Source organism: Podarcis tiliguerta, assembly GCF_965153285.1.
Source record: "Podarcis tiliguerta genome assembly, chromosome: 2".
Lineage (NCBI taxonomy): Eukaryota > Metazoa > Chordata > Lepidosauria > Squamata > Lacertidae > Podarcis > Podarcis tiliguerta.
The window spans coordinates 13288338-13311400 of record NC_139535.1 but is presented as its reverse complement, the minus strand read 5'-3'; the positions used below and the strand labels follow the sequence as shown (position 1 = coordinate 13311400).

The 23063-nt window shown below is 45.2% G+C and overlaps 2 protein-coding genes across 3 annotated transcripts; both read left to right on the top strand.

The window, feature by feature from the left end:
- The first annotated feature begins 1117 nt into the window (after nucleotides 1–1117).
- On the top strand, nucleotides 1118–12656 carry LOC310670317 (uncharacterized protein). 2 transcript variants are annotated; one of them, XM_083425483.1, is made up of 6 exons: nucleotides 1118–2013; nucleotides 4008–4099; nucleotides 6648–6777; nucleotides 7117–7227; nucleotides 8442–10101; nucleotides 12056–12656. In XM_083425483.1, the coding sequence occupies exons 2-5, from the start codon at nucleotides 4025–4027 to the stop codon at nucleotides 10073–10075; spliced, it is 1950 nt and encodes a 649-aa protein (XP_083281609.1). In that variant the 5' UTR covers nucleotides 1118–2013; nucleotides 4008–4024; the 3' UTR covers nucleotides 10076–10101; nucleotides 12056–12656. The 2 variants fall into 2 exon arrangements, with proteins under 2 accessions (XP_083281609.1, XP_083281608.1); XM_083425482.1 differs by having other exon boundaries at nucleotides 8439–10101.
- A 2114-nt stretch (nucleotides 12657–14770) lies between these two features.
- On the top strand, nucleotides 14771–21086 carry GLOD5 (glyoxalase domain containing 5). Its single transcript, XM_083426827.1, has 4 exons — nucleotides 14771–15108; nucleotides 18080–18232; nucleotides 18909–19064; nucleotides 19858–21086. Exons 1-4 carry the CDS (start codon nucleotides 15037–15039, stop codon nucleotides 19987–19989), a joined length of 513 nt encoding a protein of 170 aa, XP_083282953.1. The 5' UTR covers nucleotides 14771–15036; the 3' UTR covers nucleotides 19990–21086.
- Nucleotides 21087–23063: the final 1977 nt, after the last annotated feature.

Sequence of the window (23063 nt, the reverse complement as noted above, 5' to 3'; positions counted from 1 at the left end):
AAAAGGACACATTCTACTCATGTAAAAACAAGCTGATTCCCACACCGTCTGCGGGCCGGATTTAGAAGGCGATTGGGCCGGATCTGGCCCCCGGGCCTTAGTTTGCCTACCCATGGACTGGGGCGACCAAGGTTTGAATCCCACCGCCCAATCTCAGCCATGCAATTTCAGTGAGTGAACTTGGGCCAGCCGCACTCTTTAACTGTCTCACCTCGCAGGGTTGTTGTTTTCCCACAGATGGGTGCAGACACATGATGTACGCAGCCTCGAGCTCTTTGGATTAAAGGCCCAGATATAAATATAATAAATAAATGAGGAAAGGAGTGCTTGTTGCCGCAAACAAGGCTGCCAACAAACACGATAAGAGATGTTGAAACATCTCTTACCAGTAATAACTAAACGGAACTTACATGCATTATTATTGATCATAGTAATATACAGAAGAAGCTGGTGTGTATACGGTGGTACCTCGGGTTACATACGCTTCAGGTTACAGACGCTTCAGGTTACAGACTCCACTAACCCAGAAATAGTACCTCGGGTTAAGAACTTTGCTTCAGGATGAGAACAGAAATCGTGCTCCAGTGGCACGGCTGCAGCAGGAGGCCCCATTAGCTAAAGTGGTGCTTCAGGTTAAGAACAGTTTCAGGTTAAGAACGGACCTCCAGAACAAATTAAGTACTTAATCCGAGGTACCACTGGAGAGGTTAAGAGTCCTGCACAAGGGCCTGGGAGACCTGGGTTCAAACCCCCAACCAGCCCTTACCAGTCTCTCCGAAACCTAACCTTACTTCGCAGGGCTGTTGTGAAGATCAAATGGGGAAGGGGAGAACCATACATGCACTGAGCTCCTTGGTAGAGAAGTGGCTTGAGAATGCAGTAACTAGGGATGCGGGTGGCGCTGTGGTCTAAACCACTCAGACTCTTGGGCTTGCCAATCGGAAGGTCGCCGGTTCAAATCCCCGTGACGGAGTGAGCTCCCGTTGCTCTGTCCCAGCTCCTGCCAACCTAGCAGTTTGAAAGCATGCCAGTGCAAGGAGATAAATAGGTACCTCTGTGGTGGAAAGGTAAACGGCGTTTCTGTGCACTACGGTTTCTGTCACTGCTCAGTTGCGCCAGAAGCAGTTTAGTCCTGCTGGCCACATGACCCGGAAAGGTGTCTGTGGACAAACGCCGGCTCCCTCAGCCTGAAAGCGAGATGAGCGCCACAACCCCATAGTCACCTTTGACTGGACTTATCCGCCCAGGGGTCCTTTACCTTTTTCTTTTTTTACCTAAATGCAATAATTATATATTTTTACACACACACACACACACATCATTATTGGAGTAACTAGACATGAGAAGGGGTTAATGTGTGAGTGCAAATCGCTCCACGCATGAGCTCATCGCAGGTGCAAGGTCAACCAGTTGCTATGGCAATGGCCCAGCGCCTTGCCTATATCTGTGATGAATATAGCTCAGCTTAGTTTGTGCGCCGTCATCCTTATGCAGAGTGCGCTAGTCTTGAATTGCTGGAGTTCATTTGGAACAACCGGGATCCGTTGCCAACCCGTCAAGCTGTAGCTATATCTACGCACTGTTTTGCTGAGCCTTCTCTTCTGCAACAGCAACGGCAACCCATTTGGACCTTTGCTGAGTGGGACGAGGGGCAACTTTTCCCTGCGTGGAAATGCATGTCTCCTATCAGATCCCCCCACCGACCACCCCCAAGGTCAGAGCAGCGCGTGCGATGATGCCATAAGACTCGCCCGCGCGCTCTCCGAGATCAGGGTCAATTTGCAAGAGCCGCGACTCTCTTTCTTCTGTCCGGCGACGCCTGGAGCACCTCGGAGAGGGGCAAGAGAGGCGAGTCCCAGCCTCCGATCCGATCCCTTCGCGCTCCTCCAAGGGCCGGACTCTCCTCCAGCTTGCGCGAGTGCGCAGAGGAGGGCGCGCAAGGCTACCTTTGCCTGGGATCGTCTCCACTGGCTTGGAGGCTGCAGCAGCCAAGAAGACGTGTCTGCACTTTGGGTGAGTAGGGTTTACCTTTAGAATTATACATGTTGCATTTAAAAAACAAAAAACCCCTTTATTTTTATTTCCGCTTGATCTGAGTGTATCCGTCAAATTATAAGAAAAAACCCCATAAACATAAAAATCTCGCGCGCGCCCCCAAATAGCGAGCAAGCTTGCGAGTTACTCGGAGCTCTTCTTCCAGCTGTTAAACAAAGCGGGGAGTGGCGAGTTGGTCTAATGGGGAGGGGGGCAAAATGGCGCCTGCAGGATTTCCTTTAAAGATGCGATGTGGGAGGGGATTTTGGTCTTTGATAGATCAGGTTGTTTCCAGGGAAAGCGCCGCCGCTTGGACAAAGAAACACACCGCGGTTCTTCCCGCCTGCGATTGCGCGCAGGTCCGAGAAAGAGAGAGGGACGGAGTTTGCATTCTCAGAAACCTTAGTCCGAGAAATAGACACACGGCAGAGTTTAGATTAGCAAAGATGGAAATAAATTTTAGGTTTAAAAAGAGAGAGAAAGGGGGAAAATTGGATTGTATATTTCCTAGAAAAGGGAAGAAAAGAGTTCTTGAGAAGCTGAAAGCTTGCTCACTATTTTTGTGATGTTGCACCTTGTCCTAATAAAAATAAAGTAGTTTCTGGCTGAGGGATTTCAATTCCTTTTCAATGGACCAGTTCTTTGGCTTTTGTGCATCTTGCAGAATGGCAGAATCAGCTGTCCAGAAGTGGGTTTCTATCCCCAAGGGGCTTTCTACCACCTGGGCATGGGCCTCCTCAATAATTTGGCTGGCAAATTGCTGTTTACAGTGACTGTGAAGTCTGACATCGCTTTTGGTGTGGGATGTAAGGAATGTGTTGTTGTTTAGTCGTTCAGTCGTGTCCGACTCTTCGTGACCCCATGGACCAGAGCACGCCAGGCACTCCTGTCTTCCACTGCCACCCGCAGTTTGGTCAGATTCATGTTTGTAGCTTTGAGAACACTGTAACCATCTCGTCCTCTGTTGTCCCCTTCTCCTTGTGCCCTCCATCTTTCCCAATATCAGGGTCTTTTCCAGGGAGTCTTCTCTTCTCATGAGGTGGCCAAAGTATTGGAGCCTCAGCTTCACGATCTGTCCTTCCAGTGAGCACTCAGGGCTGATTTCCTTAAGAATGGATGCGTTTGATCTTCTTGCAGTCCATGGGACTCTCAAGAGTCTCATGTAAGGAATAGATCTGGTAATCTTCCATCTTTCAGCCACAGAGAGATGGCCACTTCATGAGTTATCCTGTCCCAACTGGTAAACCTATCTTACCTGGGAGCTCAAGGGTAGAACAGATAGTTTTTTGGCAGAAGGTACCAGGTGTAATCTTAGGTTTGCTCCAGCAGGAAGGCAAGGACCTCATAGCCATTGCCAGCTTGACTGAACGAACAGGAGGAGCCAAGGGTGCGACTCAGAGTAAGGAAGTTTCCTAGTGCATCAGTGTTGGAGCAATTGGACCTGAGAAGGGGTTCATTTCCTTCCTGAGCATAAATCACCCCATGGATGAGCTAATCAAATGTGCAAGGTCAGCCAAGCCAGTTGCTATGATAACAGCCCAGTGCACCAGGTACATCTGTGATTAATGTATTTCAGCTCAGTTAGCGTTGGTCAGAGCAAGTCGGAGTCTGCTGCTTGTCCAGTGCTGTCTTGAATTGCTGGAGTTTATTTGGAGCCACAGAGATACTTTGTACTTGTATGTATCTGTATCTATATCCGCAAAAGCTTACAAGCTGTATGTCCTGGAACTGTTACACTGAGCCTTATCTTCTGCAGCTGTTTGGACTTTAAACTGCTTCCATGTGGTGACTGGGACTTGGAGCAACTTCTACTGTCCGAGCAATCAGTGCTGAAGCCATTGAGAATTTCGCCCCTTCCTTTCTCCCCACAATGTGAAGTTAGCAAATGGCTTGTCCCTTTTGGGGGTGCGATGTCACATTGAACGTTTATGCTTCTGAAAATGTCCCCTCTCTCTTTGCTTCACCCTCCTTAGCCCCACAGAGTGAACAAATGATATCCAAGTCTCAAATGAGATTGCCCCCACCTTCCAGGACAAGGCAAGATGTTGCACAACAGCCAAACCAGGTAGGAGATCCTCTGTAAGCTGATTGGTGGGTGGGAGGAGATACAGTGCCACTGTATTCTGCTCTGGTCAGACCTCACCTGGAGTACTGTGTCCAGTTCTGGGCACCACAGTTCAAGAAGGACACTGACAAACTGGAACGAGGGCAACCAAAATGGTCAAAGGCCTGGAAACGATGCCTTATGAGGAACGGCTAAGGGAGCTGGGCATGTTTAGCCTGGAGAAGAGGAGGTTAAGGGGTGATATGATAAGGTAAAGGTAAAGGTACCCCTGCCCATACGGGCCAGTCTTGACAGACTCTAGGGTTGTGTGCCCATCTCACTCAAAGAGGCCGGGGGCCAGCGCTGTCCGAAGACACTTCTGGGTCACGTGGCCAGCGTGACATCTGGCGAGCCAGAGCCGCACACGGAAACGCCGTTTACCTTCCCGCTAGTAAGCGGTCCCTATTTATCTACTTGGCACCCGAGAGTGCTTTCGAACTGCTAGGTTGGCAGGCGCTGGGACCGAACAGCAGGAGCGCACCCCGCCACGGGGATTCGAACCGCCGACCTTGCGATCAGCAAGCCCTAGGCGCTGAGGCTTTAACCCACAGCGCCACCCGTGTCCCGGTGATATGATAGCCATGTTCAAATATATAAAAGGATGTCACATAGAGGAGGGAGAAAGGTTGTTTTCTGCTGCTCCAGAGAAGCGGACAGGGAGCAATGGATCCAAACTACAAGAAAGAAGATTCTACCTAAACATTAGGAAGAACTTCCTGACAGTAAGAGCTGTTCGACAGTGGAATTTGCTGCCAAGGAGTGTGGTGGAGTCTCCTTCTTTGGAGGTCTTTAAGCAGAGGCTTGACAACCATATGTCCGGAGTGCTCTGATGGTGTTTCCTGCTTGGCAGGGGGTTGGACTCGATGGCCCTTGTGGTCTCTTCCAACTCTATGATTCTATGAGGGGAGAAGCAGGACATAATGCAAGGAGAGTGAACCAGGCAGGGAACAACCCAATGCATGGCTTGTTTCCTTCCTTTCCTCCATCCCTCTCTCCTTGTGAATGTAAAAAGGCCTCTTCTGGATTGGATGAAAAGATCCATCTAGTCTAGTAAGTGGGACAATTTACGGCAGAAATAACTTCTGGAAGAACATTCCTACTAGATCCACAGACTAGTTTACCGGGGACAACGGATGGAGATTTGCGTTTCTCATTCACAGAGCAAGAAGTATGGGAATGTTTACAACCCACACTTTACAATCTCCATTAATAAAAATCTCTCTTCTGTGTGTGGATCTCCCTTTCTGGAGTGGGGCATCTGGGGCAAGTCTACGCAGGAGGCAGATCACGTGGGGGGACTGAGCTTGCATATTTTGAATGCCCTCCCCCTGGTAGAAAATGTCCTGCACATCATAGTGCATGGAAATCTCACAGACTAGAACACGTCGGATGACTAGGCTAGTTTTCTCTGCATCTTCTTTGGCAATCACTCGTAGCCGAGTAAGATGGTCTTCCATAAACATGGTTTTAACAATGAGTCTGTAAGTGATTGCGGAGGCCACTTCTGGATCCACATGTCCTTCCACAGTGGGGACATTGGTTTCCTGGTGGGAGTTGATCGTGGTGAGGGTTTATCAAGCGTACCTTCCTCTTAGCACTTTTCTCTCTTGCGTCCTGAGTTTGAGTGTCTTCAAAGCTCATGACACCTTTGGTAAAGGCTGTTCTCCAACTGGAGCGCTTGCAGGCAAGTGTTTCCCAATTGTCGGTGTTTATACTACATTTTTAAAGATTTGCCTTGAGATGGTCTTTAAACCTCTTTTGTTGACCACCAGCATTATGCTGTTTCCATTTTTAAGTTCGGAATAGAGTAGTTGCTTTGGAAGATGATCATCAGGCATCCACACAACATGACCAGTCCAACCAAGCTGATGTTGAATGTAGAGAAATGGTTGCTTATGCATAAAGGCATGCGCGAAAGTTTCTTACAGGGTCAAGCAAGAAGCTGCTTGGAGCATGGACAGCGCGTGAACAGCCCATGCTATTTCAGCGATTGGTCCACGTAACATAGCCTGAGGGTGGCGTGATGTACTGTACTGTCTTTGTTTGCTGCTGATACAATGTTGTATGTTTGGCTGTACACAATAAATGCGGGCAACAGCTTTTGAGGCTGTGAGATCCCTTCAAATCTATCCTGGTGTGAGACTAAATCATTACGGAAGACGAGCAGGCCTCGTCATTTGAAGAATCATTGCTTCAACACTGGTGATCTTTGCTTCTTCCAGTACCCTGATATTAGTTTGCCAGTCTTCCCAAGTGATGTGTTACTGATTTTGTTCTGTTTTGTTTTTTGTATGGAGGAGCATTCTGATCACCCACTGCGATCTGGATTGGCACATTCCAGAAACCTGGTGTTTTGCATTTGGGGTTTTGGGCAGAAAAAAATATTGGCCTGTGTTGCTAGGGCTTTGGAGAGCAATGCACAAGTAGATGTGGCTTCAAGTGGTTTCTGTAAGTTGAGCTGAGTAAGATGCCCTCTGGGGTGGCTACTTTCTGTTCTTCGTCCTCTCAGGGGCTGATGGTGACCTTTGAAGATGTGGCTGTGTATTTCACAGAGAGCCAGGGGGCTCTACTGGATCCCAACCAAAGGGCCTTGTACAGAGATGTCATGTTGGAGAATTATGGGAACGTGGCCTTGTTGGGTAAGGAGCTTCTGTCTTCATTACGAAACAACTGGATGTCTTCATGTTCACAGGGCAAATAACGACTTTATGTATTTTTTAATGTCCTAATTTCTTCTGACCTTTAAGTTACTGTAACAATACACAGTTCAACCCGGAAAGGAAAGGGATATTTTTTAAAAAATAATTTGCTGTTATTTTTATAGATTCAGGAAATTCAGCTATGTATTTGATGGTGAGTTGCGTTGTGAAAGGTAGTTTTGGGGCTTGTTTTCCGGAGCCACTTTCCGGGGGTCATAGGATGAGTTTGTGAGGGTTGACCACATCCTTAAACATTCTCTGCTTTTCTTTCCTGCGAAGGATCTCCATTCGCCAAACCTGAACTTATTTGCCAGCTGGAAAAAGGGGGAGAGCTCTGGGTGCCAGATTCTCAGGACTTGGATGAAACAGAGAGTTCCAGCTCCAACTCAGGTGAGGGGTTTTGGGAAACCAGGAGACCAAGGCTCTTTCCAGATTTCTGGGAAATCTGGCCATTATCCTTTTAAAATGTTAGGATTTCCTCCTAATTTAATTATTGTACAGCATCTAGCCCTTAAGCTGCATTATATTTATATTTTCAGAGGAGTTAGTGTTTGATATAGGGATGCGGGTGGCGCTGTGGGTTAAACCACTGAGCCTAGGGCTTGCCGATCAGAAGGTTGGTGGTTCGAATCCCCGCGACAGGGTGAGCTCCCCTTGCTCAATCCCTGCTCCTGCCCACCTAGCAGTTCGAAAGCACGTCAAAGTGCAAGTAGATAAATAGGTACCACTCCAGCGGGAAGGTAAACGGTGTTTCCGTGCGCTGCTCTGGTTCGCCAGAAGCAGCTTAGTCATGCTGGCCACATGACTTGGAAGCTGTACGCCGGCTCCCTCGGCCAGTAAAGCGAGATGAGCGCCGCAACCCCAGAGTCATCCGCAACTGGACCTAACAGGGGTCACTTTACCTTTTTTAGTGTTTGATATACAGTTGAACCTCGGAAGTTGAACTCCTTTGAACTCGAAGCTGCGCCTTGGTTTTCGAACTGTTCTGGGAGTTGAACGGACTCCCAGAATGGACTAAATTGGAAAACCAAGGTACAGTCATACCTCGGGTTGAATGCGCTTCGGGTTGAGCACGTTCGAGTTGCGCTATGCGGCAACCCGGAAGTAACGGAGCGCGTCACTTCCGGGTTTCGCCACTTGCGCATGCGCAGACGCTCAAAATGACGTCATTTGCGGAAGCAGGGGAAAGCGACGCGTGCATGCGCAGACGTGCCGTCGCTAGTTATGTTTGCTTCTAGATACGAACGGGGCTCCTGAACGGATCCTTTTCGTATCCAGAGGTACCACTGTACGACTGTACGTGGGAGAAGGAAGAGGTGGGTGTTGATGGGCCTCTTCTTGACTTTATGTTAGTAGCTGAATTTCCACCTTCTAACTCTTAACCAGTGGCGTAGCGTAGGGGGTGCAGGAGGGCCCAGCCACACTGGGCGCAACATCTGGGGGTTAGGGTTAGGGGGTGCAAATCCACGGGTTAGGGGGCGCAAATTACTTGCCTTGCCCCGGGTGCTGACAACCCACGCTACGCCACTGCTCTTAACATGTTTCGATCTTCTTTATCCTCCAAAATAAATATGTTTCTTACTATTTCTCCCATATCTCAGCAGGTCTGTGCAATCAAAAGAATTTATATTTCACGTGGGGGTTGCAGTTAACGCAGATACCAACCCTTGCCAACCGCCAGCAAATGATAGAAGGAGAGAAACTGAACAAATGCGTGGACTGTGGGAAATGCTTTGCTCGGAAATCAAAGCTCGTGGAGCACCAGAGAGTCCACACAGGAGAAAAACCGTACGAATGCTCCGAGTGTGGGAAACGTTTCGCTTGGAAATGGCCGCTTGTGATACACCAGAGAGTCCACACGGGAGAGAAACCTCACCAATGCTTGGAGTGCGGGATGCGCTTTGCTGAAAAGCCAAAACTCAACAGGCACCAGAGTGTCCACACTGGAGAGAAGCCGTATAAGTGCTCCGAATGTGGCAAAACGTTTGCTCAGAGATCGTACCTCATGATGCACCAGCGAATCCACACAGGAGAGAAGCCGTTTCAGTGCTTGGATTGCGGCAAAGGTTTCGCCCACAAGTCGAAGCTTGTGAGCCACCGGAGGGTTCACACCGGGGAGAAGTCGCACAAGTGCTTGGAGTGCGGCAGATGCTTTGCTCACAAATCGTACCTCGTGATGCACCGCCGAACCCACACGGGAGAGAAACCTTTCGACTGCGTGGACTGCGAGAAGTCCTTTGCCCAGAAATCACACCTCACGATCCACCGCCGAACCCACACGGGAGAGAAACCTTTCAAATGCCTGGCGTGTGGGAAATGCTTTGCCGATTCCTCTGCCTTTACGGGACACCAGAGGGTCCACACCGGCGAGAAAACCTACAAATGCGCGCAGTGTGGGAAGTGTTTTGCTTGGAAATCAAACCTCACGCTGCACCAGAGAAGCCACGCGACTGAGGAAGCGTGCAAATGCTCCGAGTGCGGGAAAGGTTTTGCTCGGAAATCGCACCTCCGCAGCCACGAGAGGGTCCACAGAGGGGAGAAACTCTACAAATGTTTGGAGTGTGGGAAATGCTTCTCCTGGAAGTTGCATCTCGCGAACCACCAGAGAGTCCACGGGGGAAAGAAACCACATAAGTGTTTGGAGTGTGGTAAGTGCTTTGGTCAGAAATCGCACCTCACCATCCACAAAAGCGTTCACACGGGAGAGAAGCCCTTTAAGTGTTTGGAGTGCGGGAAGTGTTTTAATCTCAAGTCCCGTCTTGTGGAACATCAAAGAGTCCACACGGGAGAGAAACCTTACACATGCAAAGAGTGCGGGAAGGCTTTTGCTAATAAATCAAATCTCCAGACACACCTGAGAGTCCATACAGGGGAAAAACCGTTCAACTGCCTGGAGTGTGGGAAATGTTTCACTGTGAAATCTAGCCTCGTGAAGCACCACAGGGCCCACACAGGAGAGAAACCTTATAAATGCGTGGACTGTGGGAAATGTTTCGCTTGCAAATCACAATATGTGATGCACCAGAGGATCCACACGGGAGAGAAACCCTTTAAATGCGTGGAGTGCGGCAAATGTTTTGCTCGGACGTCATACCTCAAAAACCACCAGAGACTCCACACTGGGAAGAAGCCGTATAAGTGCTTAAAGTGTAGGGAATGTTTTTCTTTGAAATCAGCCCTTTTCAGACACCAGGCAGCTCACACAGATGATGGACCTCATGAATATTCATCCCAGTAGAGATTCTTCACACCTGAGAACACCAGGTGAGACATTGTTATAGTTATTTCCACGTGTTATAATTTTGGCTGGCTGGCCTAATTATGTCTATCGGGCGAAGATTCTCCACTGCTGAGCAGATCAACACAACCTGCCTTAAATGATCGTTCTTCTTTAATTAATTGATTAATTAATTAGTTTCATTTCTATACCATTCTTCATCCGAAGATCACAGGATGGTTTGCAATATAAAAACACAAAAGTACATAACATAGTAACAAAGGCAAACAATACCCTCCCCTGCCCCACAAAAAAGTAGTTTAAAAAGCCATTGTTGTTGTTGTTGTTTAGTCGTTCAGTCGTGTCCGACTCTTTGTGACCCCATGGACCAGAGCACGCCAGGTACTCCTGTCTTCCACTGCCTCCCGCAGTTTGGTCAAACTCACGCTGGTAGCTTTGAGAACACTGTCCAACCATCTCGTCCTCTGTCGTCCCCTTCTCCTTGTGCCCTCCATCTTTCCCAACATCAGGGTCTTTTCCAGGGAGTCTTCTCTTCTCATGAGGTGGCCAAAGTATTGGAGCCTCAGCTTCAGGATCTGTCCTTCCAGTGAGCACTCAGGGCTGATTTCCTTAAGAATGGAGAGGTTTGATCTCCTTGCAGTCCATGGGACTCTCAAAAGTCTCCTCCAACACCATAATTCAAAAGCATCAATTCCTCAGCGATCAGCCTTCTTTATAGTCCAGCTCTCACTTCCATACATCACTACTGGGAAAACTTTAACTATACAGACCTTTGTTGGCAAGGTCTCTGCTTTTAAAAGGTCACAGATGGTTTAATTAGCCAAAGGGCAAATTTAACCCAATGAGCTAGTTTACTTCATGAAGAGAGGGTTTTTTCTTTCTTTCTTCTTTTTTTACATGGGGAAATATTTTTGGCTGACTCTCCTCCGATGTCCTCAATCTGAAGCAGTACAGCCTAGGATTCCAATCTTCATTCTGTGGAATGGGAAGATCAGGTTTAGCTCAAAATGTTTACCTAATAATAATAATAATAATAATAATAATAATAATAATAATAATAATAATAAATAATAATTTATTAAAATTCTACACCGTCCTTCATCTGAAGATGATAGGGTGTTTTGCAATATAAAAACACAGCCATATAAAATCAAGAACAGTTCCCCCCACCCCAGTTTAAAAGGCCATAGATTATTTAATTAGCCAAAGGCCTGGGAGGAAAATAATGTTTTTGCCTCAACCTAACAGATATGTAACGAAGGTGCCAGGCAAGTCTCTCTGAGGAGAGCATTCCACAAGTGGGGAGCCACTGGAAAAAAGGCCCGTTCTCGTGTTGCCACCCTCCGGACCTCTCACAGAGGAGGCACACAAAGAAGGGCCTCAGATGATGAACACAGGGTCTGAGGAGAGCCAGACCTTGAGGTACTGTGGCTCTGAGTCATTCAAGGCTTTATGAGTCAAAGCCAGCACTTTGAATCAAGCCTGGAAACTAATTGGCAGCCAATGTGGTGGGACCAGGATTGGTATTAAATATATACATAAATTAGATTATGTTTTTTATTAGTTTTCAATTACAATAATCCAATAGTAGCCTCATTATAACAATGCCAAATTATAATACAATTACTAATACCAATCATTCAGATACCAAATTATATAATTTAGGTGCTCCCCCCCGGCGTGCTAGAATTGATGGTTTGATGATTTATTTTATTTCTGCGTTCCAAAATCTTATTAATTTCAATTACACCCTGGTCAAAATAACAATCACTTACACAACAACCGCGATGTTAATGACTTCCATTCGTATTAAATGATTTATAAAGCTACAGGGGAAGCGTTCAAGCTATGCTCTTCCTGTGTGTGGCAATTATTCTGTCCGTGTTGTTTCTTGTAAAATATTACGTCTGTCTTTTCAGAGGCAGCCTTTTCTATAACGTGTTGCAGTAATCTAATTCTCTTTCTATTTCTTCATCCCAGCATCTTATCCGAGAGAAATGCTCTTCTGAAAAGTCCATGGGAGAAGATAAAGAAGCCACTCAAGAAAGAATATTGTCTGAGGAAACCGGCTTTGCCAAAAAGATGGTTGAGAATTAACAAATTTCTGCAAAGGGGAGGCATTATGAGCGTTTGACGCATGTCTGAAAGTACATTTAACCTGGGAGTGTGTTTGTGCGTGTTTATAGATTGATGCTTTTATTGCTATCTACCAGCACTTCAGGCAAGATTTTCCGGATCTGGGTAGGATGCCGTTAATCACTAAAAGCATATCTTTATTAAAGTGACAAAAAGAAATTCTAAATTATTATAGCAAATTGTCTGCTGTTAGGACTTGCCGATCAGAAGGTTGGCGGTCTGAATCCCCGTAACGGGGTGAGCTCCCGTTGCTCGGTCCCTGCTCCTGCCAACCTAGGAGTTCGAAAGCATGTCAAAGTGCAAGTAGATAAATAGGTACCGCTCTGGCGGGAAGGTAAACGGCGTTTCCGTGTGCTGCTCTGGTTCGCCAGAAGCGGCTTAGTCCTGCTGGCCACATGACTCGGAAGCTGTACGCCGGCTCCCTCGGCCAATAAAGCGAGATGAGCGCCTCAACCCCCAGAGTCGGCCACAACTGGACCTAATGGTCAGGGGTCCCTTTACCTCGGGTTAAGCACTTAATTCGTTCTGGAGGTTCACTTTGAGAACCATTGTGATCTGCGATTGTTGCTGTCATGTTATCATGGAGGAGCCGAATGATGTTCACAAATGTATCTGGGCAGCCAATTTTCGATTGTGCCCAGTTTGCTATTTCAGATGTGCCACCTATCAATTCCGCTGTGCTTAGAGATGGAAAGGCCTGGAAAAAAACCGGAAAAATTGGGGGGCAAACCCAGGTTTTTTACCCATTCCCCCCCCCTGAAGCCGTTTGCCTCCATAAAAATTGGAAAAAATAGTTTGATATAGTTTGAATATTCCACACACTCCCCCCCTCCCAATTTTTCCTGGGAAAAAAATGACTTTGGGAAGAAAACAGAAAAAAACCTGGCCCTCGCGCCCCCCCCCAATTTTTCCATTCCCCCCCCCCAGGCCTTCCAGGCAGGTGCTCAAAACATTTTCGTTAGGACCAGCCCATCTGAACAGATAGAAGCTGCATGCGATTTACTTCCTTTTAACCACTGCTGACGTTAATCATCTTTTGAATACTCTTAAATACCTGCTTTTAACTGTGTTTTATTAATCATTTTAATGTTCTGTTGTATATTTTTGTAAACTGTTTAGAAGCTCTCTTACCAACATGCGCTTTATAATATATAATAACAAATTCAATTTAAAACACACACACAAACCTTTTCCTTTCAAACAGAGTTTGAGCCTTAGTGCAACATATTACTCAGTAACTGGATATTGGTTCCTTCTGGGCCTGGTATGCCAAAAAATTGCCTTACGCTTTGCCTTGGCTGTCCTTAAGTAGAGATGGGAAGGTCTGGGAAAACCCCGGAAAATTGGGGGAAAAACAGGTTTTCCCCTGTTTCCCCCCAAAGCTGTTTTTTAGAAGTCCATGAGAAAAATGACAAAGAGGAAGAGGAAGAAGAAATGGAAAATGATAGCAATAGTTCAGAAAATAAACTGCATGTATATGTTGTGTCTTCTGTGTTGTTGTTTTTTAAAAAAGCATGACTACTCAAAGGGTAGACCTTCTATGGAGCTTAAATATTGAGGGGGACCTTAAATTTATTTGCTGTTGGTGCTAAGAGGCAAATCTGATTATTATTTATGTTGATGGTTTCTTGCTTTTTTGTTGTTGCTTTTGAGGGTGTAATAAACATAAATCTGCCCTTATTCCCTTATGGGGGACACAAGAGCCCTCATAGAGTCCTTTGCAGGTTCTCCCTCAGTCGGAGAAAATAACAGAGGCCAACCAGAGAATATTGAGAAGCAAAGCAGCTAGTAAGCCTGATCTTTACTGAACTGTTGCAACAGGGCGTCCCCTTCACACCCAGGAGGAGAAGGACCCAGAACAAGGGTGTGTCCGCCCTTATATAGACATTTTAAATTGCCCGCCTTGGAGTCCAAGACCACCCCCAGAAACATCATCCCTACATCACAGAAGAGGTGGTCTACAACAGAAACCTGAGTGCGTTGTTTACCTCCTGTCTGGCAGGTTACCTCTTAATTCTTGATTGGATACCCTGGGGAGCCTGGCCAGTCTTTTGTAATGACAAATACTTAGTTCCTGAGTCAGGTCACAGGATCACCCTATTCATACACAGACATACCCTTAAGACGGGATTTGTGAAGGAAAAGTCAATGGGGAGGCTCCCCCACATCCTCCCTCCTTGCAGAGAAAACATTTGGTCAGTTGAGGAGTGAAAATGGTTTTCAGGGCTATTTTCCTGTGCTGCTTCAGACATGTGGTTTATATATTTATGTACGTGTTTGCTTGGTACATTTATGAATATATATATATATATATATATATATATATATATATATATATGGCCTTAATTTTTTTATTTCAAGGGAAAGGGGGTGGTTACCTGTTTTATTGCAAGCATACACTGCGTTTCATGCAATTTGTAAAACTATTCCATACTGAACTTGTTTGCCAGGGAAAAACAGGAGGGGGAAACGTCGTCGTCCCCCCCATTCAAAATTCCCGGAAATTTTACATCTCTAGCCGTGGCCACAAGCGTTTCAAGAACCAAGGAGCTTTTTCAGGCGACCGCATATCTTGACGCGTTCCTGAAACGGCTCTCCCACATGGCTTGCCAAAAGCATTCCCTTTCCGATCTCTAAATAGAAGAAGCGCCCAGTTTCCTTGACGGAGGCCCAGCTGAAAGTTGTCTCCCAAGCCAAGGTGGGTTGGCAAATCATTTACTTGGCGGGAGAGGCGAGAATGACTTTTCCAGCGTGTGACCCAGGGAGGGCGTCCTTCGCTTGCTGAATTTGCCAAACCGGTTCAAACTCCACCTTCAGACCAGGAAATGCTGAGCTGGCCGAGCCTCCGGTTCCTTCGCCCCCAACTCCTGTGCAGAATTTCCTCCTTACCTGTCCAGGTACTTTCTGACTCCCCACCGTCCTGACCTTTCAGTTGTGGGCTGGGGGCAGTTATTCCTATGATAGGAAGTCTGAACATGGACTCTTAGAATACAGTGGTACCTCAGGTTAAGAAGTTAATTAGTTCCGGAGGTCCATTCTTAACCTGAAACTGCTGTGGGGTGCCTCAGGGTTCCGTCCTCTCCCTCATGCTTTTCAACATCTACATGCAGCCGCTGGGAGAGATCATCAAGGGGTTTGGGCTGGGTGTCCATCAATATGCAGATGATACCCAGCTCTACCTCTCTTTCACATCAGAACCAGTGAAGGCGGTGAAGGTCCAGTGTGAGTGCCTGGAGGCGGTTAGAGGATGGATGGCGGCTAATGGATTGAGGTTGAATCCTGACAAGACAGATGGACTGTTTTTGGGGGACAGGAGGTGGGCGGGTGTGGGGGACTCCCTGGTCCTGAATGGGGTAATTGTGCCCCTGAAGGACCAGGTGCGCAGCCTGGGAGTCATTTTGGACTCACAGCTGTCCATGGAGGCACAGGTCAATTTTGTGTCCAGGGCAGCTGTTTACCAGCTCCATCTGGTACACAGGCTGAAACCCTATCTGCCTGCGGACTGTCTCACCAGAGTGGTGCATGCTCTGGTTATCTCCCGCTTGGACTACTGCAATGTGCTCTACGTGGGGCTACCTTTGAAGGTGACCCAGAAACTACAACTAATTCAGAACGCGGCAGCTAGGCTGGTGACTGGGAGTGGCTGCCGAGACCATGTAACACAGGTCTTGAAAGACCTACGTTGGCTCTCAGTAAGTTTCCGAGCACAATTCAAAGTGTTGGTGCTGACCTTTAAAGCCCTAAACGGCTCGGTCCAGTATATCTGAAGGAGCGTCTCCAACCCTGTCATTCTGCCCAGACACTGACGTCCAGTGCCAAGGGCCTTCTGGCGGTTCCCTCACTGCGAGAAGCCAATTTACAGTGAACCAGGCAGAGGCCCTTCTGCCCTGTGGAACGCCCTCCCACCAGATGTCAAAGAGAACAACAACTACCAGACTTTTAGAAGACATCTGAAGGCAGCCCTGTTTAGGGAAGCTTTTAATATTTGATGTATTACAGTATTTTAATATTTTTTTGGAAGCTGCCCAGAGTGGCTGGGGAAGCCCAACCAGATGGGCGGGGTATAAATAATAAATTATTATTATTATTATTATTATTATTATTATTATTATTATTAAACTGTTCTTAACCTGAAGCACCACTTTAGCTAATGGAGCCTCCTGCTGCCGCCGCGCGATTTCTGTTCTCATCCTGAAGAAAAGTTCTTAACCTGAGGTACTATTTCTGGGTTAGCAGAGTCTGTAACCTGAAGCGTCTGTAACCCGAGGTACCACTGTAATCATAATAATTTTATTATTTATACCCTGTGCATCCGGCTGGGTTTCCCCAGGGGGAAGGGTTGCATTGGCAGCTTTTGACTGGAGCAACATGAAAGCCCAGCAACTGCTGTTCTCCATCGAAACAGAAAGGCAAAAATGCAGCAAGCAAATGTGTGTGCAAGGGGAGGCGGTGTCCTTGCCCCCGAGCCCGGGACCTTGCAATGCCAGATTTAGGGTGTTACAAGTGGTTCTGCTCCACAGGGCAGCAGGGTGGATTTGATTTACATCAAATCGATTTATATCACGATTTAAATCACTAGTTCATAGAATCATAGAGTTGGAAGAGACCACAAGGGCCATCGAGTCCAACCCCCTGCCAAGCAGGAAACACCATCAGAGCACTCCTGACATATGGTTGTCAAGCCTCTGCTTAAAGACCTCCAAAGAAGGAGACTCCACCACACTCCTTGGCAGCAAATTCCACTGTCGAACAGCTCTTACTGTCAGGAAGTTCTTCCTAATGCTTAGGTGGAATCTTCTTTCTTGTAGTTTGGATCCATTGCTCCGTGTCCGCTTCTCTGGAGCAGCAGAAAACAACCTTTCTCCCTCCTCTATGTGACATCCTTTTATATATTTGAACATGGCTATCATATCACCCCTTAACCTCCTCTTCTCCAGGCTAAACATGCCCAGCTCCCTTAGCCGTTCCTCATAAGGCATCGTTTCCAGGCCTCTGACCATTTTGGTTGCCCTCCTCTGGACACGTTCCAGTTTGTCAGTGTCCTTCTTGAACTGTGGTGCCCAGAACTGGACACAGTACTCCAGGTGAGGTCTGACCAGAGCAGAATACAGTGGCACTATTACTTCCCTTGATCTAGATGCTATACTCCTATTGATGCAGCCCAGAATTGCATTGGCTTTTTTAGCTGCCGCGTCACACTGTTGGCTCATGTTAGTTAGTAAGACTTGATTTAAATCCCTTTTTTACAGAAAGGTTCAACCTTGCTGGCATCCTCTTCATGTTGGCGAGCAGAGGAAGGTTTCCTTTTTGGAATAATAAAATCCTTTTTTTGCAGAAAGGTTCAACCTTTATTTTGTTATTCCAAAAAAGGAAACTTTCCCCCGCTTGTCAATATTAAAAGAATGTCAGGAAGGTCGAACCCTTCAGTATTATTCCAAAAAGGAAATCTTCCTCTGTTTGTCAATACAGTGGTACCTCAGGTTACAGACACTTCAGGTTACATATGCTTTAGGTTACAGACTCCGCTAACTCAGAAATAGTACCTCGGGTTAAGAACTTTGCTTCAGGATGAGAACAGAAATTGCAGCTGGAGGCCCCATTAGCTAAAGTGGTGCTTCAGGTTAAGAAAGGACCTCCGGAACGAATTAAGTACTTAACCCGAGGTACCACTGTATTAAGACGATGCCAGCAAGGCTGAACCTTTCTGTAAAAAGGGATTCTATTATTCCAAATAGGAAACCTTCCTCCGCTTGTCAATATTAGGAGGATGCCAGCAAGACTGAATCTTTCTGTAAAAAATGATTTAAATCAAGTCTTACTGATAAATCTCCTGCGCTGGGTCGTTGCAATTCTCCTTGTGCTTTGCAGGTTCCTCGGGAGATGTCCTGGGAGCAAAGCAGCAAGGGGGCCCCGCCGGGCCTGATCCACCGGCTGGACCACCTGGTGATGACGGTGAGGAGCATTGAGGACACAGCCGCCTTCTACTCCCGGGTCCTCGGCATGGAAGTCGTCTCCTTCAAGGTGCTGGGAACGGCGACCCCTTTATCACCTCCAAGACGGTGTTATTTATTTTACAGTATGGTCCATTGAGGATCGCTTTCGTTTTAGGGATCAACAGTCACGTTAGAGAGTAAAACTCATGCTCAAATTGCAGTTTTTAAACAAAATTTTTATTGCTTTTCACAATATTATAAACAAACAAACAAACAAACACACAAGACAAACAAACATAAACCATAGCCTTATTGAAAATTACACTTATTAACTTTGTTAAGCGACTTCCTCGCTTCCCCTCGGTTGAATTTCATTGCATGTCCTTTTAACGGTTTCCCAAATCCCAATTCTTATGAAATTTAACTTAAACATTAGCATCCTTAAATCTTCACCTTATGGAATTGAACATATTAATTCATCACTTAACATAAATAAAATCCTAAGCCAATTAAGTATCTGCAAGCTATTTTCAATTAACTTAACAAATTTAACTAGATAATCATTAAATTTATTCCACTCTTCCTGATACTCCTCCTCCTTCTGGTCACGGACATTTTGCTATTTTTTTAAAAAATGGGAAAGCGTGCCTCAGTTTTGGAACAGACTTCCAGAACAGGTATATCTCTACCATGATCAAATGCTGTATGTGCCAGTCCCTTTTGTTTCCCTCCTCGTCATTCCAGGCTACGTTTTGCCTTCACAGGGAAACCGTCAAGCTCTCCATTTTGGCCAGCAGAAGTTCAACCTCCACGAGGTGGGGAAGGAATTTGAACCCAAAGCCCACCGGCCGACCCCTGGCTCTTTGGACCTCTGCCTCGTCACAGAGATGCCTCTGGAACAGCTGGTGGAGCACCTGAAGGTCAGGCAGGGGCTGCAACCAGGGTGGATAAAAAATTATTTTTTAAAAAAATAAATCCTAATTTTAAATTTTAAATCTGCTTTTCTTTATTTAAATTGATTTTTTAATTTAAGTCAGATTTTTAAAATGTAAATCATTTTTTTAAAAATTAAAATCAATTTTTTAAAAATTTAAATTGTTTTTTTAAAATAAAATGCTTTTAGAGGAAAAATCTTTCCAAAGATAGTTTTCTATTTCAGTTACATTATAGTCCAAAGGCTATTCATCAGGAAATAAGGATTTGTTTAAAGTTTTTCATGTGTGCTAAAACTCAGTCTAAGTAGTTTTTGTGTGTGGAAAAGAATGGTTTAACCACATCAGTTAACAAACATGGATACATATGCAATCATGTTATTGTTTAAGTTACATTTATTGTTTTGCTGTTAAAGTAATGATTATGTTTCTCCTTCCAATAAAGTACAGCAGAAAAATAATAATATTTTTTAAATTGTTATTTTATTTTTAACAATGAGTGGCCAGAAGGGCGGGGTAAAAATAAATTAGTATTATTATTATTAGTTGAATCTTACTTTTAGGTTCTGGTGTTTCTCCTGTGTGTGTTTTTACTTTTATTTAGGTGTTATTTTATTTTTAACAATGAACGGAATAGTTGTAACACCCAATTTAAAAAGGGGGGTGGGAATTGGCATTGCAGGAGCAATGTAACGTTGCAAAATGCTTTTGATGGAATTTTAGATTTTTTCATTCATTTCATTTCCTTCATTTTCATTTCCTCCCCTGTTGCTTTTTTTAGGTATGTGGGGTCAGCACTGAAGAAGGCCCAGTGGCCAGAACTGGGGCGCTTGGCCCAATAAAATCCATTTATTTCCGAGACCCGGACCATAATCTGCTGGAAGTCTGCAACTACGGTGGGAGTGACTTGTGAAATTTCCAATTTCCAGAGAGAAATAATGGAAAGTGACACCAAATGACTGTTTGTTGTTGTTTAGTCGTTTAGTCGTGTCCGACTCTTCGTGACCCCATGGACCAGAATACGCCAGGCACTCCTGTCTTCCACTGCCTCTCGCGGTTTGGTCAGACTCATGTTGGTAGCTTCGAGAACACTGTCCAACCGTCTCGTCCTCTGCCGTCCCCGTCTCCTTGTGCCCTCCATCTTTCCCAACATCAGGGTCTTTTCCAGGGAGTCTTCTCTTCTCATGAGGTGGCCAAAGTATTGGAGCCTGAGCTTCAGGATCTGTCCTTCCAGTGAGCACTCAGGGCTGATTTCCTTCAGAATGGATCGGTTTGATCTTCTTGCCGTCCATGGGACTCTCAAGAGTCTCCACCAGCACCATAATTCAAAAGCATAAATTCTTTGGCAATCAGCCTTCTTTATGGTCCAGCTCTCACTTCCATACATCACTACTGAGAAAACCATAGCTTTGTTGGTAAGGTGATATCTCTGCTTTTTAAGATGCTGTCTAGGTTTGTCATTGCTTTTCTCCCAAGAAGCAGGCGTCTTTTAATTTCGTGACTGCTGTCACCATCTGCAGTGATCATGGAGCCCAAGAAAGTAAAATCTCTCACTGCCTCCATTTCTTCCCCTTCTATATGCCAGGAGGTGATGGGCCCAGTATCCATGATCTTAGTTTTTTTGATGTTGAGCTTCAGACCATATTTTGCGCTCTCCTCTTTTACCCTCCTTAAGAGGTTCTTTAATTCCTCCTCACTTTCTGCCATCAAGGTTATGTCATCTGCATGCCTTGCTGTGGCGAAGGGGCTTGAATAACTCAGAGAAGCTATGAACTATGCCGAGCAGGGCACCCAAGATGGACAGGTCATAGTGGAGAGTTTTGACCAAACGTGATCCACCTGGAGGAGGAACCAGCAAGCCACTCCAGTATCCCTGCCAAGAAAACTCCATGGACAAATGACTATTTAGGGAAGCTTTTGGTATTTGATGAATTATTGTTTTTTAATCTTTTGTTGGAAGCCGCCCAGATGGGTAGGGTATAAATAAATTATTGTCATTATTATTGAAAATGTATAACTTGTTAGAATGGGAAACAACAGATGAAGAGGTGCAGTGTCTTATGATAAAGTGGGCAAAAGATGTGGAACATAATATTCAAATGACAGACTGGGAAAGTTTATGGAAAAATGATCTAAAATTGATGGCCTAGACCTGACTTAAAGAGAATTGGAAAAAATACAGGGAAATTGGGGGATTTTGGAAATCCCACATTTAGGAGCTGGACTGTGATATTTTTTATTTTCTGTTATTGCAAAAATTAATTTAAAATAGTTTAAAGGAAGAATTAAAAGCACAATAGAAATTCAAATTCATGGCCTGGATCTGATTTAAAGAGAACTATATGAAAACAATGGCTATGTGGTATTGAAAACTGGTTAAATTGGCAAAAGATATGTATAAAACAAGGGAAAATCGGTGTTGGAGATGTAAAGAGGTAGAAGGGACTTTCATCATATGGGGTGGCAACGCAAAATTGGGGGGGGGGAATGGTATATAACGGATTGGAAAAAATGTTTTTTCATAAGCTTGCATTGCCACCACATCTGATAAACTTACTTTCTACAAATTCTTATATTCTTTCGGGAGATCTGTTCCAAAACCAAGGCGCGCTTTCCCATAGAAAGTAATGCAAAACGGATTAATCTGTACTAGACTTTTAAAAACAACCCCCCAAAACAGTAATTTAACATGAATTTTACTATCTAACGATACCATTGATCCATAAAATGAAAGCAATAATCAATGTACTGTACTATTAAATAAATACAGACAGTATTGTAGATGATAAAAATAAAAATTATTTTTTTCTTACCTGTACTGATGATAGTCATTGTTTGGATGGGGGGCTTTTATCCATTTCCGCTGTCACACAATCAATCAATCAGTAGCTGAACTGGGTTCCACACAGTCACAAAAACAAATTAACGGAAAAAGCCTCAAAATAGCAAAATAAATAGCAAAAACAAAAGGGCCAAACTTAATCCGTTCTGGAAGTCAGGTTGACTTCCGAAATGTTCAAAAACCAAGATGCAGCTTCTGATTGGTGCAGGCGCCCCGGAAACAATAGCTGACAGCCGCATCGGACATTCGGCTTCCAAAAAACGTTTGAAAACCGGAACACTTACATCCGGGTTTCCGGTGTTTGGGAACCAAGGCATTTGAGAAACAAGGTACCACTGTAGATTGCGATCTACTGGTTGGACATGCCTGCTATATGGTAATTTATGGACAAAATATGTATTTTATCAAAGTAATTGTCGAACTGAAATACAATTAAGAAGAAGTATATTAATAGTGAAATAATTATGAAGCTCTAACTTAAAATGAGGATGCGGGTGGTGCTGTGGGTTAAACCACAGATCCTAGGACTTGCCAATCAGAAGGTTGGCGGTTCAAATCCCCGCGACGAGATGAGCGCCCGTTGCTCGGTCCCTGCTCCTGCCAACCTAGCAGTTTGAAAGCACCTCAAAATGCAAGTAGATAAATAGGTACCGCTCCGGTGGGAAGGTAAACGGCGTTTCCGTGCATTGCTCTGGTTCGCCAGAAGCGACTTAGTCATGCTGGCCACATGACCCGGAAGCTGTACGCCGGCTCCCTCAGCCAATAAAACAAGATGAGTGCTGCAACCCCCAGAGTCGTTCGCGACTGGACTTAACTGTCAGGGGTCCTTTACCTTTTCTCTTTTTTTGTTTTAACTTAAAATGATTTTCTATTCATAATAAATGTAATAATGCAAACACATGGGCATTGGGCAATGACAAAAGTTCCTTTAGAAACACAATTTCATAATCTGGTCTCTAGAAACTTCCTATAACATGAAATAATAATAATAATAATAATAATAATAATAATAATAATAATAATAATAATAAAATTATGTATAACCCGCCCTCCCCAGCCAAAGCCGGGCTCAGAGCGGCTAACAACAGTAAAATAATACAGCATTCTAAAATCAATTAATTATAAAATCAGTTCAAATCAAATTG

Coding starts and splice junctions, on each gene's coding strand:
- LOC310670317 (XM_083425482.1), top strand. CDS start 4,025: ATGATATCCAAGTCTCAAATGAGATTGCCCCCACCTTCCAGGACAAGG. Junction 4,100..6,647: donor TTGCACAACAGCCAAACCAG/GTAGGAGATCCT, acceptor TCGTCCTCTCAG/GGGCTGATGGTGACCTTTGA. Junction 6,778..7,116: donor TGGGAACGTGGCCTTGTTGG/GTAAGGAGCTTC, acceptor TTTCCTGCGAAG/GATCTCCATTCGCCAAACCT.
- GLOD5 (XM_083426827.1), top strand. CDS start 15,037: ATGCTGAGCTGGCCGAGCCTCCGGTTCCTTCGCCCCCAACTCCTGTGC. Junction 15,109..18,079: donor TTTCCTCCTTACCTGTCCAG/GTACTTTCTGAC, acceptor TGTGCTTTGCAG/GTTCCTCGGGAGATGTCCTG. Junction 19,065..19,857: donor AGCTGGTGGAGCACCTGAAG/GTCAGGCAGGGG, acceptor TGCTTTTTTTAG/GTATGTGGGGTCAGCACTGA.